This window comes from Pseudonaja textilis, chromosome 18 (genome assembly GCF_049901715.1).
Source record: "Pseudonaja textilis isolate UNSWEBS1 chromosome 18, rPseTex1.2, whole genome shotgun sequence".
In the NCBI taxonomy this organism is placed as follows: Eukaryota; Metazoa; Chordata; class Lepidosauria; order Squamata; family Elapidae; genus Pseudonaja; species Pseudonaja textilis.
In genome coordinates, this window is record NC_142007.1 from 3,233,685 (window position 1) to 3,249,604 (window position 15,920).

General features: G+C 48.5%; 1 protein-coding gene across 1 annotated transcript in view; it reads right to left on the reverse strand.

Moving 5' to 3' along the window:
- Positions 1–15,618, reverse strand: part of VWA1 (von Willebrand factor A domain containing 1) — a 25,352-nt gene extending 9,734 nt beyond the window's left edge. The window contains exons 1-2 of the mRNA XM_026715797.2: positions 15,114–15,618; positions 3,494–4,057 (exon numbers count right to left, since the gene is read on the reverse strand). Coding sequence (XP_026571582.2) covers positions 3,494–4,057; positions 15,114–15,186 — 637 coding nt within the window. The 5' untranslated portion in view covers positions 15,187–15,618. The remainder of the gene's footprint in view (positions 1–3,493; positions 4,058–15,113) is intronic.
- Positions 15,619–15,920: the final 302 nt, after the last annotated feature.

The following is a 15,920-nucleotide window of genomic DNA, read 5'->3' on the forward strand; positions in this document are numbered from 1 at the left end:
CTTGCGTAGCTTTTCTCCCTGCCGGAAGGCGTGCCAGTAAATCTAAGCCGTGATTCGAAGTTGGAGAGGCTGGTGCGGCCTCAGGAATATAAAACGCTCCCGTTACACTGGGAGGTTTGAAACAGCATACAGAATAACAGGGCTGGGAAGGGAGCTCCGGAGGTCTTCTAGCCCAACCCCTTGCTCAGGCGAGAAATTCGACAGTACCATTCCAGACCAACGGCTGTCCAACCTCTCCTTAAACGCCTCCGGGGGATGAAGCTCCCACAACTTCCGGAGGCAAACTTCCCCACTGGTTAATGGTTCTCACTGGGAGTAAATGTCTCCTTAGTTCAAGGTTGGATGTTTCCTTGTCAGTTTCACTCGGTTACTCCTCCTTGTCCTGCCCTCAGGTGCTTTGGAGAACGAGTTGACTCCCTCTTCTTTCTGGCAGCACCTCAAACGTTGGAAGATGCTCTCATGTCACCACCCCTAGCCTAGACCTTCTCTTCATTAGGCGAGACTTAGCCAGATTTAATAAAAATGACTTGCTTGTTGACTTAGAATGTGAAAACTACCTCTGGTACTGTTGTATCTCCCTCCATCACCCCTCCCCTCTTCTCTCTCCTCTCTCTCTCCTCTCCCTCCCCCCTCTCTTCCCCATTCCCCCTCTCCTCTCTCTCTTCTCCTCTCCCCTTTCTCCCTTTCTCCCCTCTCCCCTCTCTCTCCCTCTCTTCTTTCTCTCCCCCTCTTTCTTCTCTCTTTCTCTCCCTCTTCTCTTCTCCCTCCCTCCCTCTCTCTCTCCCTCCCTCCCCTCTCTTCCCCCATTCCCCCTCTCCTCTCTCTCTTCTCCCCCTTTCTCCCTTTCTCCCCTCCTCTCTCCCTCTCTTCTTTCTCTCCCCTCTTTCTTCTCTCTTTCTCTCCTCTTCTCTTCTCCCTCCCCCCTCCCTCCCTCCCTCTCTCTCTCCCTCCCTCCCCTCTCTTCCCCATTCCCCTCTCCTCTCTCTCTTCTCCCCCTTTCTCCCTTTCTCCCCCTCCCCTCTCTCTCCCTCTCTTCTTTCTCTCCCCTCTTTCTTCTCTCTCTCTTCTCTCCCTCTCCTCCCCTCTCTTTCTCCCCTCTTCTCTTCTCCCTCTCTCCCTCCCTCCCCTCTCTTCCCCCATTCCCCCTCTCCTCTCTCTCTCTCTCTCTCTCTCTCTCTCTCTCTCTCTCTCTCTCTCTCTCTTCTCCCCAACTCTCTCCCCCTTTCTCCCTCCCTCCCCCTCCCTCTCTCTCCCTCTCTTCTTTCTCTCTCCCCCTCTCTCTCCCTCCCTCTCCCTCCTTCCCCTCTCTTCTTTCTCTCTCCCTCTTTCTTCTCTCTCTCTTCTCTCCCTCTCTCTCCCCCTCCCCTCTCTTTTTCCCCTCTTCTCTTCTCCCTCCCTCCTCTCTTCTCTCCCTTGCCATCCATCCATCCATCCATCTGACTTTTTTTAACCTCCCCTCTCCCTCTGAGCGCTGGTTGTGGTCCCTCAGCGTTAGTGTTATCAAGCCCGCCCAACAGAGATGCTGCCTTCCAGAGGGGACGGGGCAGGCCGTTGTTTTCTCTTTGGTGCCTCCAAAGGCTGCCAGCACTCCATTGGCAGACGGGAGGCCTTCGAGAGAAAGGCAGGCCCCCTTTGCAAAACAATGCCCTTCTGTGCGACTACAAAGGGAGCCTTTGACAAGATCTCATGTGATGGGATGATCTTAAAGTGCCAATTCTGGGCCTCTTCCCGAGCTACCCAGTCCCCCAGCCCCGGAGCCCGGATTCCAGCCGTAGATCGCTTTGTACATATGGGAACTGGCTGGAGCTGGGAAAACCACAGCCTTGGGGCAGAGAAGGAGAGCGCTCAGCTGTATCCGATCCAAGTTTGAGGAAGATCCGGGAGGAATCTCCCCCGAGCGAGGCCTGTTCCCTGGTGCAATGAGAACGGTGGGTTTTGTTTTTAAATGATGGCTGTGTCAACTACGCAGAGAACAGGTCTGTCCCTGCCTCTAGACTGGGCAGCCAACCAATACAAGACACTGACACTGACACAAGACACTGACCAAAGCAACACCGGTATTTTCCCTCCGGCCACGAGGCAGACACGCTTTTGAGGCTCTGGAACAGCCCAATGGAAGTCATTTAATGAAAAGAAGGACTAGCGGGTGACACGATAGCAGCGTTCCAATATCTGAGGAGCCGCCACAAAGAAGAGTGGGTCAAAATATTCTCCAAAGCACTTGAAGGCAAGAAACTTATCAAGGAAAGAAGCAACCTAAAAGTAAGAAGGAATTTCCCGACAGCACAATTAAGCCTTGAGAAGTTGTGGGTTACTCCATCACTGGAATAGACTGGACAGCCCTTCGTCCAGAATGGTATAAAGTGCTTATGGACTAGAAGACGCCTCCAAGATCCCTTTAAATTCTGTCATCCTGTCTTCTGTCTTCGTTAAAACCGATGGCTGATGAAACCAGCAGTAATATTCTGTCCTCCCACTTAAACTTCCCTCGGTCAGGAGGGGAGAATGCAGCGCTGCTGGCTGTTAGATTCTCACCAGGCTCAAGGTCGACTCAGCCTTCCATCCTTCTGGGGTCGGTAAAACGAGGACCCAGATTGTTGGGGAGGCAAAAGGCTGATTTTGATATTTGATATTTCTATGATCTTTTTAGAGTTGCCAACAGAAAGGAAGGAGGGAGCAGTGCAGCAGCTTGGAAACCGAAAGTGCATTCCATAAATAGTTTTCAAAGTTAGTAACTAGGTGACTGAAGTTTCTGCCACACAAAATTCTAACTGGAGTGCATGATTGATGACTTCCGGTTTAATTGGGGTAACTGCCGGAATCCTGACAATATTGCAATGTCCCGGGGCATGACACAAAGATAACAAAGTCACAAAAGTAGAATAAATTCCCTTTAATGCCTCCAACTTGGCTCCAATGTCCAATTATCCTCGGTTGGATAACAAACTCTTCAAAAAACAGTCTACGAAGGGCAGAAATGCAGTCTGAACCCAAAGTAAAGATAATTAGAATTTTTTTAAAAAAACCAACACAAACCACACTGAAATAATTGACATGGCAGGCCAGGATGATAAATTGCAGATTTTCAGAGGATAACGCAGCACCCACAGTTGGGAGGATGCCAAAACCCAGATAAACCTCGACCAACATAATGCACGCTTTGCTTCCAGCAAGGAGCCATGTTCAAACGCCTCACTTATATCCTGTTCTCCCAGCTGCAACTAATGGAAGGGATCAAGGCCCTTTCCTCCCCCGTAAGCCACGTTGCTCCCTTCTCCGTTCCTCCCTGCGTGCCTAGGATGAAGAGGGGATGGCCCTGGGTCTTCCTTTGAATGCCCAGCCGAACTGTGCCCTTCCCCCATTTCTTCCACAGCTGGAGCCACCCTCCCACTCCCTGTCAGCTGCTCAATCTCCCCCTCAGAATCAGAGTCCACAAGGGCATGACAATATAAGTCTAAGGGCTATTGCTATTATTGCTATTCCACCCAAATACCTGCAATGGAATCCTGCAGCTCCTTGGTGATGAGCCCCAGGTCATCCACATCGACAAAGTGGAGGTGCTTCTCCGGCGGTTGGCTGGCAGCAGCCGAGAGCTCCAGGTAGTTGCCCCTCCCCGTGCTGACAATGAAGACGGTGACCCCCATGTCTTTCAGAAGCTGCATGGGCTGGGTGACGTCGCCCTTGGAGAAGCCATCGGTCACCCACACCAGCACTTTGGGGACGTTGGGACGGGCCCCCGCTTCCGCCGTGAAGAGCTTCTCCTTGGCAAAGGAAATGGTTTGGCCCGTGTTGGTGTCCCCCATCACCTGTTGGATGTTGCGGACGGCATGCTGGATGGCCCCGGTGGAGAAATGCCGGTCAAAGGGGAACTCCAGGATGGGTGTGGTACTGATGTGGACGATGCCGGTCTGGACATCGTGAGGTCCAAAGGTAAACGGGAGAAGCAGTTCAGCAATGAACTCTTTGATCCTGGAGAATTCGTAGTAGGAGACGCTGCCTGAGCTGTCCAGTAGGAAGAGGAGATCCCCCTCTAAGTCAGGAAGGGTGGGTTGGAGACCTGGGGAAAAGAACCAGGAATGTCACGTGATCAGGATAGCTTCCCTTCCCTCCAGGCGGAAGGAGACCTTAAAAGGTTCAAGACATACGTCAAAAATCAGGTGGAACCCTAAAACCACTCACTTCTAAAGCGTAAGCTCCATTAAGATAAGCCCAAACTGGACATTCTTGGTCGTTCAAAGCTGAGCTTTCCTCCTGCTGTCTATGTGGCTATTTTTGACATGCTCTCAGATTTTATTTTATTTTATTGCTTGGTTTGTTTTAACTTTCCAGTCTAAGCCTACAACCTTGAGACGTTTCTTTGGGGAAACTTCCCATCCACCTACTGCGCCCTCTGCTCTTCCGTTCCTCCCCTCGGTCCCCCTTTCCTTTCCCCGCCGTGCCTTTTTTCGGTTCTAAGCTCGGCTTCTGGTTCTGATTATGGCATGAGCTACTCTGGGAGCGTTCCGGATACAGAAACAAGCAAGCCAACTCATCGGTTTGCCTTCTGCAAGTGCAGACGCGGATCTCTGGCGGCGGGATAAAAAAGAGGCCAGATGCATCCCAGATGGGACGGGAATCTCTCGTTTGGCCTGCTGAGAATTGGCTCTCTGGCCTCCCCAAAGGCTAGTCTGGGCTTTGGAGAAGCCGCACCCACCCATGGTTTGGACTCTGAATGTGGGAGGAACACCGATGCTTCAGATCCTTGCAAGGGTTTACAAATTGCCACCCCCAGCAGAATGGAAGCCTTCCCAGTAGCACATGATAGAAATCGGATGTTCCCCTGTTATTTCAGTCTGTTCCCTGCTTGGGGAAACACCCTCCTTCTCTCAGCTACGCTGCCCATGCCAAGTTTTGCCAGTTCTATTCACCTTTCCCCCACATATGGCACACCCTTGGACGTCTGGTAAGACATGACTCTGCCACACAGGGAAGAGACAGGTTGAAATCTGTCTCCTCTTTTTTTCTTTCTTTTTTTGCACCACGAAGGAAAGCGCGGGAATGACCAGTTTCAATCTTTGGCAACGCGCTTCCCGGATCTCCTTTTGCACACCGCCAGAGGCAAGAAATGTGCTGGGTAAGGCTCAGCCTATCATCAGCCCATCGTCAGTCAGGAAATGCCAGCCTGAATGTGGTTTTTGGATCCTGTCTGGAATTGGGGGCAAGGCAGGTAAATGGGGGAGAGAGAGAGAGAGAACGGAGCACGTGGCCTCCCCAGCTGAATTGAGCAACCGTCGCCTTTATCAACGGCAGGAATGAGTCTGAGCAGGTCTTGCCAGCGAAATTAAGTCCTTCCGATGCTTTGCAGAAAGAGAATCAGGACGGGCTCCCCAAAAGGAAGGCGTAGGATGGTGTGGGATGTCTGGCAGGAGTCATGGGTGGAGCTTCCAGAGAGAACCGCCCCCCAGATCACCCCATCCTTTTGGGGGGCTCTTGCTAAGTGTCTCCTCCATCCATTGCCCTCCAAATACCTGGGGTGCATGAAAAGCAACGGAGGGGAAACTGATCAAGGAGAGAAGCAACCCTAGAACCGAGCAGAGATTTCCTGACCGTGAGAACAATTAACCACTGGAACTACTTGCCACCAGAAATCGTGGGTGCTCCATCCCTGGAGGTTTTTAAAGAAGAGGTTGGACAAGCCATTTGTTCCAGAATGCTATAAAGCAGGGGTCTCCAACCTTGGCAAGTTTAAGACTTGTGGGACTTCAGCTCCCAGAATCCCGAAGCTAACATGACCGGAGGAGGAATTCTGGGAGTTGGAAGTCCACAAGTCTTAAACTTGCCAAGGTTGGAGACCCCTGCTATAAAGTCTCCTTCTTGGGCAGGAGGTTGGACTAGAAGACCTCCAAGGTCCCCTTCCAACACTGTGAATCTGTTCTGCTATTAATGATTCCCAAACCTCCGGAGGGCACCGGTTGGAATGAGCTGTTTCACACCGCCCCGCCCCCCCCAATATATCTGACTGCTTCTTAAACTCCAGGAGTTGCCCCAATATCTTAGGAAGCTTCCATCCTACGCATTTTTTCACCGCAGTTCAAAGTGGGGTGGGGAGGCGTCCGTGGAAATTCAGAGATGGACTTGTTTGCCGAAGAAGGGAACGTCCCTAATTCCCCAAGAAACGGGTTGAGATGCCAGCAGTGTTGTCTTTGATATACTTACATAGCAGCAGACTCAGATGAAACAATTTCCACACACACACACACACACACACACCCCACACGCACCAAAAGTATGCACCGATGGGGAGGAGAGGACTTGTGCTGTGTAAACAGGAGTTTGGCCTAACGCTAGCCATAAAGGAAAATCTTTAAACCTCAGCGGGACCCGAGGTTACGTCTTGTTTTGCAACTGCAAAGGAGGAAGAATGAATAAAAGGAGAGACAGCGGAAACCGAAACGTTTTTACAAGTGAAAAACAGACAAAGAAAAGAGACGCTCTGTTCCATCCCACGTTTTTTGCCGAATTACCCATCCTTTCACGCCAGCTACATTGATTACTTTTCGGCTGATGCATCTCATTGGTCTGCCAGCGATAAATATATATATATATATATATATATATATATTTTTTCCACCCAGTTAACTTCAAAGCCGCTGCAATTGTTGCCACGGAATTACACTTGTTATTGTGGCAGGGAGGGGGAAATTCACCCTGATGGCTGTTTTTTGTGTTTTTTTTTTTGTTATCATCACATCATTGGGTTTTTTTTTTTATTTGAAAGGGGAAGGAAATCTAAACCCACAGGTGGGCTGTTTGGAAAGGTTTGCTCCTGCTTTTCCTGCTAATAACTCAAGGAGAGATGCGTAACCCTGCCTCTCCCTCTTGTAGCTCCGTAGCAACAACAGTCCCTGTGAAGGGGGGCAGAGAAATGGAGACTAGCCAAAGTTGTCGGAGGCTCCTAATCGATACACCATCCTGTGTGGTGTGCACTTGGTCTCTCCTCCCAGACAGATATATGTATGTAAGGGTCCTACAACTGAAAATCCCGACCTGCATTTTCCCTGGAATTTACACCGAAGATGGCGACTTTTTGCCACCAGAAATAAACAGAATCTTCTTCTTCTCCGGAGGGTTGCGTCAAAGGAAAGCACTGAACTATATCATCCTCTTCATTTAACGGCCCTATAATACCTTGCGGGGTGGAGTCTGGGCAACTGAATGGAGCTAGCAGAGTGTTTTTTTTACTGGCCGGATGCCCTTCCCTGTCGCCAGTGTGGAGTTTTGTTTGGCAGATATATTCTCAGTGTGCCCAGAGAGAGAAAAACATCTGCCTCTACCCAGGATCGAACTCACAGCCTTCCACCCACTCCAAAGCACTAAACTATAGATTGTTTAATAATTAATCATCCTTCTGGCCATGTGCTCAATCAGGGACGACGAGGAAGAAATGCCACCAACAATGGGAGCGGTTGAGCGGGTGCAAAAATAAGTCTGATTACATTATGTCTGTCAATGATTCCCAGCATCGGTTCTAATATCAACAGTGTTGTGACTTGAGTTTCCGTTGTGGGCTCAGCCTAAAGTCCATGCAATGTTGGTTTCCATTCTTCAGCTCCATTTTATTTTCCTTCCCCAAAGGAGCCAGTTTGCTGGTCTAGCTTCCTCAGCGAAGGGAAGGTCCTAATAAGGAATAGCTCTCCCATTTTATTTTATATTTTTTTTATTTTGGCAGAGGCATTTTCTTATCCCCGAATCCTTTCAGCTGAGAGACGGGAGGGCTTCAGCCCAGCCGTTACGACTTCCAAAGCCAGGGTTGTCAACAGCCTGAGCTCTCCTCCTCCGTGTCTGCCTTTCCCACAAAGTCATTTCGGGTTTTTTTTTCCCCTGCGAGCGAAGCAACCGACCAGCTAATTCTGTCATCACGCCTGCCTGCCTCGATTCCTCCGTGAGCAAAAGGACGTTCGGGCTGAAAGTTCAGATAGAAACGTGAAACCTCCGTGTCCAGCGGAACTATACCACTAAATAGTATAGCACAGAAAGCAAATTGGAAGAGCTTCGCATCCTGTTTATCTGTTTCCTGGGACTTGCAACTGCCTGTTCAACAACAGGATGCTAGATGGGGTGATGTCACCTGGTTAAGGAAGTTGTAACAATTTCCAGGAAAGCAGATTGCCTTTCTCTTTCTTTCTTTCTTTCTTTCTTTCTTTCTTTCTTTCTTTCTTTCTTTCTTTCTTTCTTTCTTTCCTTTCTCTCTCTTTCTTTCTTTCCTTCCTTCCTTCCTTCCTTCCTTCCTTCCTTCCTTCCTTCCTTCCTCCCTCCCTCCCTCCTTTCCTCCCTTCCCTTCTATGTTTTTATCCAGTATCGCCAGATGAAGAGAACCTGAAAGCACCTATTTGCATGGCATTTGGGTGGGCTCTAGTGAATGGTTTTGTGGACGTGTTTTTCCTGCAGTGCAAATGGCTGTTTCAATTGTACAAGAAAACCCAGTGCCCAAATTAAGGGTAGGCAATCTTAACTTTGGAGAACTATAGTTAAGGTGTCATAAATACAGAATAACCGTGTGATTGGAAGGGACCTTGGAGGTCTTCTAGTCCAACCCCCTCTTCAAGCAGGAGACCCTATATCATTCTGGACAAATGGCTGTCCGAACCCTTTTAAACTTTTAAATATATTCCTCTTTAAGAGTTAGTCCATTATACAAGGTATTACTAGTATTTAAAAAAAAGTCCACTGTGCATAGACTTCAAGCAAAAATTGTTATTTTTGCTGGGTTGAGCAAAGCCTTCTTGCAAAAGAAAAAAGAAAAAAGTGTAGGATAGAACAGGGCTTGAAGGAGAAACCTGTGGCACAACCATGATTTTATAGCCATTAGTGGGATGTTGGTGAAAGTGAAAAGCTGCTTTAAAGAAGGATGTAGAATAACAGAGTTGGAAAAGGACCTTGGAGGTCTTCTAGTCCAACCCCCTGCCTAGGCAGGAAACCTTACCCCATTTCAGACAAAGGGTTGTCCAATCTCTTCTTAAAAGCTCCCAATGTTGGAGCATTCACAACTTCTGGAGGCAAGAGATGACATCTTAGGTCCTTGCTACTATCTTTGGCTTCTGGTTTGGTAGCTGAAGATCCCAGGGTCTGCATTCCACTTCGTTATGTGGGAATTAGTAACGTTGATTGGGTGGGCTGCTCTAGCCACCACGTCTGCACCCATTCGCCTATAATCACTGAACAAGAAATGGCAGCTTTGTTTGGAGATTAAAGTTGAGTCCAGGAGACGAGGGGTGTTTCAACCCCGTTGGGCTCAATTAGCTATGACGCAGTGGGGGTATAATTGTGCTTTCCATTCAGAGCAGGAGCATTTACAATGGAAATGTGGCTTGCGTAGGCAAGGACTTCAAGTCCTTACCTGGACCAGTTCCTTGCCCCAATAGGAAGAAGCCTGTCCAGAAGTTGTTAAATATTAGCCAAATCTGGAGAGGTTTGTGGGAAAGTGGGAATGAAAAACAGATGCGTTAAACTTTGGAGTTGATGGTTTTCCATCCTCTCTGAGTTATATACCATGGCAGGATCAGCAATTAAACTGTCAACATTCCTGGTAGCTTAAAAAGAGGATGCGAAGAAGCGAGTTTTCCTTTCCCAAAAGGGGGTCTGAAGCCAGTTGGCTTTCAGTTTTGGAGCGCAGACGACAACGCAAAACCCACTGGTTTGGCTTCACTGGCAGTGTAGCTCAGGTTTCTTCGAAACCTCATTCTCTCGTTTCTTTCATTTTTTCCCCAGATGTGGATCGCTCTGGATCGTGTTGCAGATTCTAGCTTGCGTGGGATGCGACGAAGATGGAGTAAACAGACTCCCCACAGTGGAGAATGTAGGAGATTGGTTGGAAATACAGGTAATTCTTGACTTATGACCACAACGGAGTTGCTAAGCGAGACATTAGTTAAGTGGGGTTCGCCCCCATTTTATGATTTTTCTGGCCACTGTGGCTAAGCGAATCCCTGCGGCTGTTAAGATACGAACCCGGTTGTTAAGTGAATCTGGCTTCCCAATTGATTTTGCTGGTCATAGGGAGATCCCATCACATCCGTCATAAATACGAGTCAGTTGCCAAGAGGCTGAAATTTTAATCCCGTGACTCGGGGAGGTTACTGCAACGGTGCTCTTAAGTGTGAAAAATAGTCGTAAGTCCCTTTTTTCAGTGCCAGTGTTAAGTTCGGAACGGTCACTAACCGAACCATTGTAAGTCGAGGACTATCTCTATTTGCATATAGCGCATCATTCAACAGTGGAAGAGAAAGATAATTTGGGGCCTCAGGTCAGTGGTGGGATTCAAAAAATGTTAGTACCGGTTCTGCGGGTGTGGCTTGGTGGGCGTGGCAGGGGGCGGATACTGCAAAATCCTCCCCACTCCACTGACCTGCTTTCCAGCTCCATTCTCCTGTGCAGGGCAACCAAAGAAGACCCAGCCAATCAGCTGTGGGTGTGGCTTGGTGGGAGTGGTAGGTTCTGTGGGCGTAGCTTGGTGCATTGGTGGGCGTGGCAGGGGAAGGATATTGCAAAATCCTCCCCACTCCACTGACCTGCTTTCCAGCTCCGTTCTCCTATGCAGAGCAACCAAAGAAGACCCAACCAATCAGCTGAGACTCAACGGGAGGCAGAGAAGAGATGAGGTTGACGGGGTATTTGCCGGTTCTGTGAACTACTCAGAATTTCCTCTCCCGGTTCTCCAGAACTGGCCAGAACCGGCTGAATCCCACCTCTGCCTCAGGCCACTGTGGCCTGTGGAGTGTGACTTTAGTTGCAAAACATCACAACTTCTTCCTCCTTCCCTCCCCCTCCACGTAACTTTGGACTGTTAACTTTTGTCCTTTTTTTCCAGCAAAACAGAACCGAAAAGTCAGCAAAACTTTTTTTCCATTTGAATCAGGCCTTCTTCCTTACAAGTGGGTGGCCAGAGGCAAGTGGTGATGCAATGCGCGTGGGCGCTATAGAGACCCCAGCGGGAGAAATCCTGTCCCAGTGCCAGAATTGGGATGCCATGTCACTCTAACCTGCTGGGATTCAAAAGGGAAAAAAAAAACCACCCCAACTTATTTATACATCGGTTTGCTGCAGTTTCTCAAAAGTGCCAATTCCTCGAGGGGAGCGGGGGAAAAAAAGAAGCAAAAATAAATTTGGGATTGGTGTCATGTGTCTCAGAGGACGAGTGACTCCCAGTTTATAAAACAGTGCCTTCTTGTAACACACAATTACAAAGTGTAGACTAACGGCCTTTCAATCCATATCAGAAGTTTAGTGTTCCAAGATTTCGGATTCGCAGGGGAGCCCATCCTCAGGGAAATTCTCTGTACCAGAATGTGTGCCTTGGGCTCTTCTGTGCGTTGTATTTATGTGGTTGTGTGTGGCTTTTTAGTTGTTGATTGGGGTATTGATGGTATCACGCCCCCGTCAGAGTCTGAATCCGAGGAGGAAGCCGGATAGCTGACAGGCTCTGTTGGCTGTGGAGGAGGCCGGGGAAGGGCAAAGTCTGGCTGGGCAGAGCAGGGGAGAGGTAGAACAAGGGAGAGGGAGTTCAGAGGAAGACCCAGGCCCACCCCCTCTTCATCCTAGGGCATGCAGGGAGGAATGGAGAAGGGAGCAACGTGGGTTGCCTGGCTTATGGGGGAGGAAAGGGCCCTGATTCCCTTCATTAGCCACACTTGGGAAGAGAGTTTAAAAGAGACGCATGCTGAGTGCGGCAGGCTGCTGGGAGCAAACGTGACTTTATCCTGAGTTGTTGTAGCTTATCTGCGTTCCTGGCATCTTCCCAACCATGTCAGTCTCACCGTGTGAGAACCATGCCTTCAAGTCTGAAATTCTTGTTCCTGCCCTGCCAAACTAATTACTTCAGTTTGGCTCGTTTGGATTTAAAGTTACAGTTTGTGTTGCTCATGTTTTGGACTTCATTTTCTCCAGCCAAAGGCTGTTCGTAGGAGAGGTTTTTCTCCAGCCAGCAGAGGGCTGGACTAGATGACCTCCAAGGTCCCTTCCGACTCTTTCATTCTACGAGTAAAATCTACAGGCGTAGTCAATGGGTGAAGGCAGATTCACTTCACAACCTACTAATTCAACAACTGCAGGCCAGGAAGGTTGCAAAATTGGACGACCTGAAAAGCCTGGCGCAAAATGCAGCCGTTAGATTTTCCTGCCATATGTTGAAACCAATTGGACCAATGCCGCTCGTCAGTCACACGTTGAGTAGACAATCTTAATCTACGACAAATACGCTTTAAAAACAAGGGCTGCAGTTCTGAAGCCAGGCAGGACTGGTTATTTCCGCATGGATCTGTGCTAGATTGTATCCGAAATCTGTTCCATGCAGATTTGATGAACTAGGACCCATGTTTTTGCGTTTTGTTTTTGTTTTTAAAATCTCCCATTCCCATCTCTTACGTCTTTGAGCTCTTAAGCCTGTAAGGAGATCCATCTTTTCCTTTGATTTTACACAAATCATTTCTGGAACTTTTCCAAGTTCAATTAATCTCTGATTCAACCAATCCAGAATGGATTCCTGTCCCAGTTATTGTCCAGTTATGTCCAGGGTGACTATGCCTACAAAAAGAAGGCTGAGTCACAATCAAGCATACCTGGGAAAAGGTGCGGCTGAACTTCCCACAAAAAAAAAAAGTCAGAGGTAATTAAAAAAAACAACCTCAACGATCTCATTGCTTCAACTGGGAATCCGCTTTCCTGCATATAACCAGGTTAATTTTAAGCATCCTTGTCACAGGTCTACCGGACAAACTGGCAGAAGTCCTCTGGATGTACCTTCTTCTCTCTCTTTTTCTTTCCCCCTTCCAGACCCAAGGAAAAATGTAATATAGAGGAAAGTGGAAGAAGGAAGAAAGGATTTCAACATTTTTCCTCCCTTTGCCCAGATGTTACAGTTGGTTGAGACTGTAAAATTTATCTGTTCTCTTGCTGGTACAGTGAAGGAAAACCCACCCCATTCCTGACAGGCACACCTACTGTGACATTGCTCTTTATCTCACAAAGTTCTTCCCCAGCTATAGTCAAGATTCCCCCACCCACCGCGGTCTTGTTGGTTTAGGATCTTCCCTGTCTGGGTAAACAGCAAAAGGAACACTTTGACCCCTCCACCAAATCAACCCGGGATAACTCTTCGCACAGAGCTGGCTGTTGGGTTGTCAAGCCCAAGAGGCAGGAAGGCGCTTGAAAGAATAATGAAGGCTAGGAGAATGGATGGTCCTTTATCTTCACTGGAAACTTTTTAAAAATTCCTCTCAGGAGCTCGTTGCAAGGAGACCTAGTTTCTGACTGTCATAACACCTCCCATCTTCCCCAGCCAACACTGATGATAACCCCATGGGAAATGAGGTGTGAGAAATGCATTTTGACCCCGCTATGGGCTATGAGGGTAGGAGGAACAGCACCTGAAGCAAGGATGGATGGATGAGAGAGGAGAGGAGAGGAGAAAGGAAAGGAAAGGAGAAAAGAAAGGAGAAAAGAAAGGAAAGGAGAAAGAAAAGGAGAAAAGAAAGGAAAGGAGAAAGGAAAGGAGAAAAGAAAGGAAAGGAAAGGAAAGGAAAGAAAGGAAAGGAAAGGAAAGGAAAGGAAAGGAAAGGAAAGGAAAGGAAAGGAGAAAGAAAGGAGAAAAGAAAGAAAAGGAGAAAGGAAAGGAAAGGAAAGGAAAGGAAAGGAGAAAGGAAATGAAGAACAGAGCAGAATAGAACAGAACAGAATAGAATTCTTTATTGGCCAAGTGTGATTAGACACACAAGGAATTTGTGAAAAGAAATTTGTGAAAAGAAAGAAAGGGTTCATTTTGAGCACCAAAGTTATTTGGAAAATTGGAATAAGCGCTGGCATATAGATGGAAGAGGCAGATTTGGCCAAAGTTGATCCCTGCTGCACCAGAGCCACACCTTTTGGCTTTGGGACACAGAACTCTCTAGGAAACATCACCTTCACAGGGGCCACCTATTCAACCTTGATTTTGGGAGCCGAGAAGGATATCGTCCCATTTTCCAGCCCGGCTTCTGCCTGGCCTGCAGGAAGCTCTAAATTCAACGACCAGCAGCCCCCACATCAAAGAACTAAGAAGGAGATTTCAGGCAGAGAAGACAATCCGGCTAACAGGGATGCCGCCGTCTCATCATAGCCCTAATGTGGCTCCGTGTCAGGGCAGCTGCTCAGAAGCTGCACAGAAGCTCTTCCCAGCCACTTCCAAATAAATAGGCTCTCCTGTCACTCTGGCAAGCTTCTCTCTCTCTCTGCTCAAAATCTCCAAGCGCCGTCAACAACAGCAGCCCCAGACAAGGTTGGACAGATGGAGGAATGGATCCAACATCTGCACTGTAGCAGCCGCCTCATTCTCATTCTCCGTAGTCCTCAGTTTCCCCTGTCAGTGCCATTTAGCTGCCTTGGGTTATGTTAGCCTCCCACTGTTTTCCCCCCAGGCCACCAAGAAAGGCAGCCTGCCTAATTCTGGACAGAGCCGTGCTTCTCTAGCTAAACCAAAGCCAGCCTTCCCAAACCAAGTTCTGCCTTCCTTCCTTCCTTCCCTCGACTTCTCGCCACCTACCTTCAGACAATCCAAAATAAAATCTATAGGATCAAGAGCTCTACAGCATCTTCCCAGCTGTCTAGTTCGTTGGAGCTTGGCGAGGGCTTCGGGGCACAGACCTCCCCTGCCCTAACTGCCCTTACAAAGATTTTTTTTTTAAAAAAAAAAAACACCCTCTGGTTTTGCAATTTGCATTTGTTTTGTCCCTCAAGCAGAGCAACTGTTAAGAAACAGGAAAAGCAATTTCCCAAGCAGGGCGAAAATCTCCACCTTCCTTCCCTAAAACCCAGGAAGATTCGTTCAGGGCACCCCTCGACCTAGCAAGACCCTGTGGCCTGCGCATCCCACCCAGATCTGCCAGCTCTGGCATCCGCGAGACCTCCTCTTCAAAGTCCAAATTCAAAACCCCGATCTTCCCAGAATTGTAATCCCCACCTCATCACCCCCACCCCACCCCCAGGACAACTGGCTTTTCCTAACCAAACCAAAGCTGGAAGTTCCCAAATCCAATCTCGAAACCCGGTCTCCCCAAATCCCCCAAAAATTCCAACACATCCCCGTCTCCTTCGCAGCCGCTCACCTCTTGGAGGATTCTGAACGAGGACACCACCCAGCAGGCAAGGAACCAGAAGCAAGGCGACTGGGGAAATCATAGCAAGTTCCTCTCCAGATCGGATGGGCAGCTGGCTACCTTAAACCCAACGCCTTGACCTTGGTGAGGAGGCCAAGCAGGCGTCTGGACTCAGGCATATTCTGAGGTCTTGCAAGCTGGAGAGAGCTAGCTGGTGCTTTTATCCTACCCTGGCCTTGACTGGGACAGCTACCCTCCCCAGTTCTGAAGCATATACATATTTCTTCCCTCCCCGCAGAGTTGCGAAATCTCTGCAAGTTACTTTCTGTTCCTCTCCTCTCCTTTTTTTTTTTTTTAATTTCTCTCTCTATCTCCCTCTCCCTCTTTCTCTCTCTCTCTCTCTCTCACTCTCTCCCAAGTCATGAATCCTTTTTGACAGGAGTGGCTGGAGCACACGGCCCTTTCCTCCTCCCCTTTACCGCCACGCTCTCTGATGACTTTCCGTGGGGAGGGCGGAATTCGGTTGCGGGCGGCAGAAAAAGGGAGTTTGCCAGCTTTTTTTTCCTTCTCCCCCCCCCCCCCAACTTACCTCCCAGTCTCTGCCCTCTTGAAGAAGTTGGCAGCCGGCTCTTGTGTCAGTTGGTGGGAAAAATTGAGCAGAAGAGGGTGGTGGTTAAAATCTGCTTGCACGGTCGAAATTGGCAACTGCAAAAGTTTATATATATATATATATATATATATACAGTATATCGTGATTTAGAAGGGAGATTTGTTTAGATTCCTCAGTCTGTTAAATTCTGTAGGGACGGTGCCGTT